The 1,667-nt window shown below is 52.2% G+C and overlaps 1 protein-coding gene across 1 annotated transcript; it reads left to right on the top strand.

Moving 5' to 3' along the window:
- LOC104540441 (histone H2A-like) lies at positions 1-312 on the top strand (the record flags this gene model as incomplete). Its single annotated transcript, XM_010184250.1, has 1 exon — positions 1-312. A coding segment is annotated over one exon (312 nt), but the record flags the coding sequence as incomplete, so codon positions are not given.
- Positions 313-1,667: the final 1,355 nt, after the last annotated feature.

Genomic DNA, 1,667 nt, shown 5'->3' with positions numbered 1-1,667 from the left:
CCCGTGGGCCGCGTGCGCCGGCTGCTCCGCAGGGGCAACTACGCGGAGCGGGTGGGCGCCGGCGCCCCGGTGTACCTGGCGGCCGTGCTGGAGTACCTGACGGCCGAGATCCTGGAGCTGGCGGGCAACGCGGCCCGCGACAACAAGAAGACGCGCATCATCCCCCGCCACCTGCAGCTGGCCATCCGCAACGACGAGGAGCTCAACAAGCTGCTGGGCAAGGTGACGATCGCGCAGGGCGGTGTGCTGCCCAACATCCAGGCCGTGCTGCTGCCTAAGAAGACCGACAGCCACAAAGCTAAGAGCAAATAAATTGGGCCTGGAGAAGCATCCCGAGCACAGAAACGAAACCCAAAGGCTCTTTTCAGAGCCACCCACAGTCTCGACGAGGAGCTGAAACGCTGAGCGGGCAGCAGAGGAGCAGCGTGCAGTTTTTCAGCGGAAGGAGGACAAGTTTGGTATGTTAGAGGACGGGGATTTTACTTTGTATGGCCGGGAGGCCTGTATTTTCCTTTTCAGCCCCAGCCTGCGGGCGGAGCGTTGTGCTGCGCTCTCGTGGAGGTGGCGTTCGGGTGGAGGAGGGTGGTAGGGATTGTTGCGTCCCTTCTCGGGGGCGGAGTAGAGCGACTAAAGTTTTGCAAATCCTTTCGGGCTAAATTAAGCGTTTCGTTTATAATGCAAGTAATTTGGACCTATAAAAAGTAAACAATTTAAACTTTGAAAATGTAAAAACGTTGGTCTGTGGGATTTTAGGAGATGTCTTGGTGGCATTACAATGTCAGACCCGACAAGCGGAAGGGGGAACATCCCTTAAAGATGTAGTGAAAGGTTTTTTACGCTGCTTTGTCGAGAGCTTCGAAGTGGGAAATTATAATAATGAAACAATTAGATAAAACACATTCCCTTATGGTGTAGAATATATGGATGTAAATTCTGGCGAGAAAGAGACAGTATTGTGTGCCCCATTGAGGTATCAATGGGAAAACAGCGACTCGGACTCCTCAGCAGGTGAGTCTGAACACAGTTAAAATTGAGGAGTCAGGTAGCCAGCTCTTAATTAAACTTGAAGTGATGGGTAGTGAAGGTAATTGTATGCTGTGCACTGCTTTTGGAGTAACCTGGGCTCACATAAATCCACTGAAATTCGAGACGGCAAAAACAATGGGTACAGCCGATCTCGCTGAAGTGACAAAGCTAAGTACATCAGAAACTGAAGCTGAGGTTGCTAAAGCTTCTTCAGAGGCAGAACGAAGAGTAACTGAACAATTCAAAGTTGAAAATATGTTATTGAGAGCTGAATTAGATTCTAAAAGGAAAAAGAGCAAGCGATTACAAGAGAAATTGAACTTGTTATCATATGCTCTGACTCACTCTCCCACTCCAGTCAAGAATTCAGTTGTGTGTCGGTCCTTGTCCTGGGGACGGGCCGGTGGACACCAGCCACCTTAGACTCCTCATCCGGGGAATGCCCGTTGCTTTAAACATACACATGCAGATCCTCAGGGAACAAAACCGGAGCGCCGTGCACACGCTGCCCAGGATAGCAGCGCCGCACAGCGCGAGTACTCACGGACACGAAATGGGGTGGGCGGGAGCGGGGGGTTCCGGAGAGCTCTCCGTAGGCCCCGCCCCGATGAGACCTTCCCCGGTACTCAAAGTCCACCCGC

The sequence above is a fragment of the Mesitornis unicolor genome, unplaced genomic scaffold (assembly GCF_000695765.1).
Source record: "Mesitornis unicolor isolate BGI_N332 unplaced genomic scaffold, ASM69576v1 scaffold20775, whole genome shotgun sequence".
Lineage (NCBI taxonomy): Eukaryota > Metazoa > Chordata > Aves > Mesitornithiformes > Mesitornithidae > Mesitornis > Mesitornis unicolor.
Note: the sequence above shows the minus strand (reverse complement) of the source record. Positions and strands in the feature narration are given on the sequence as shown.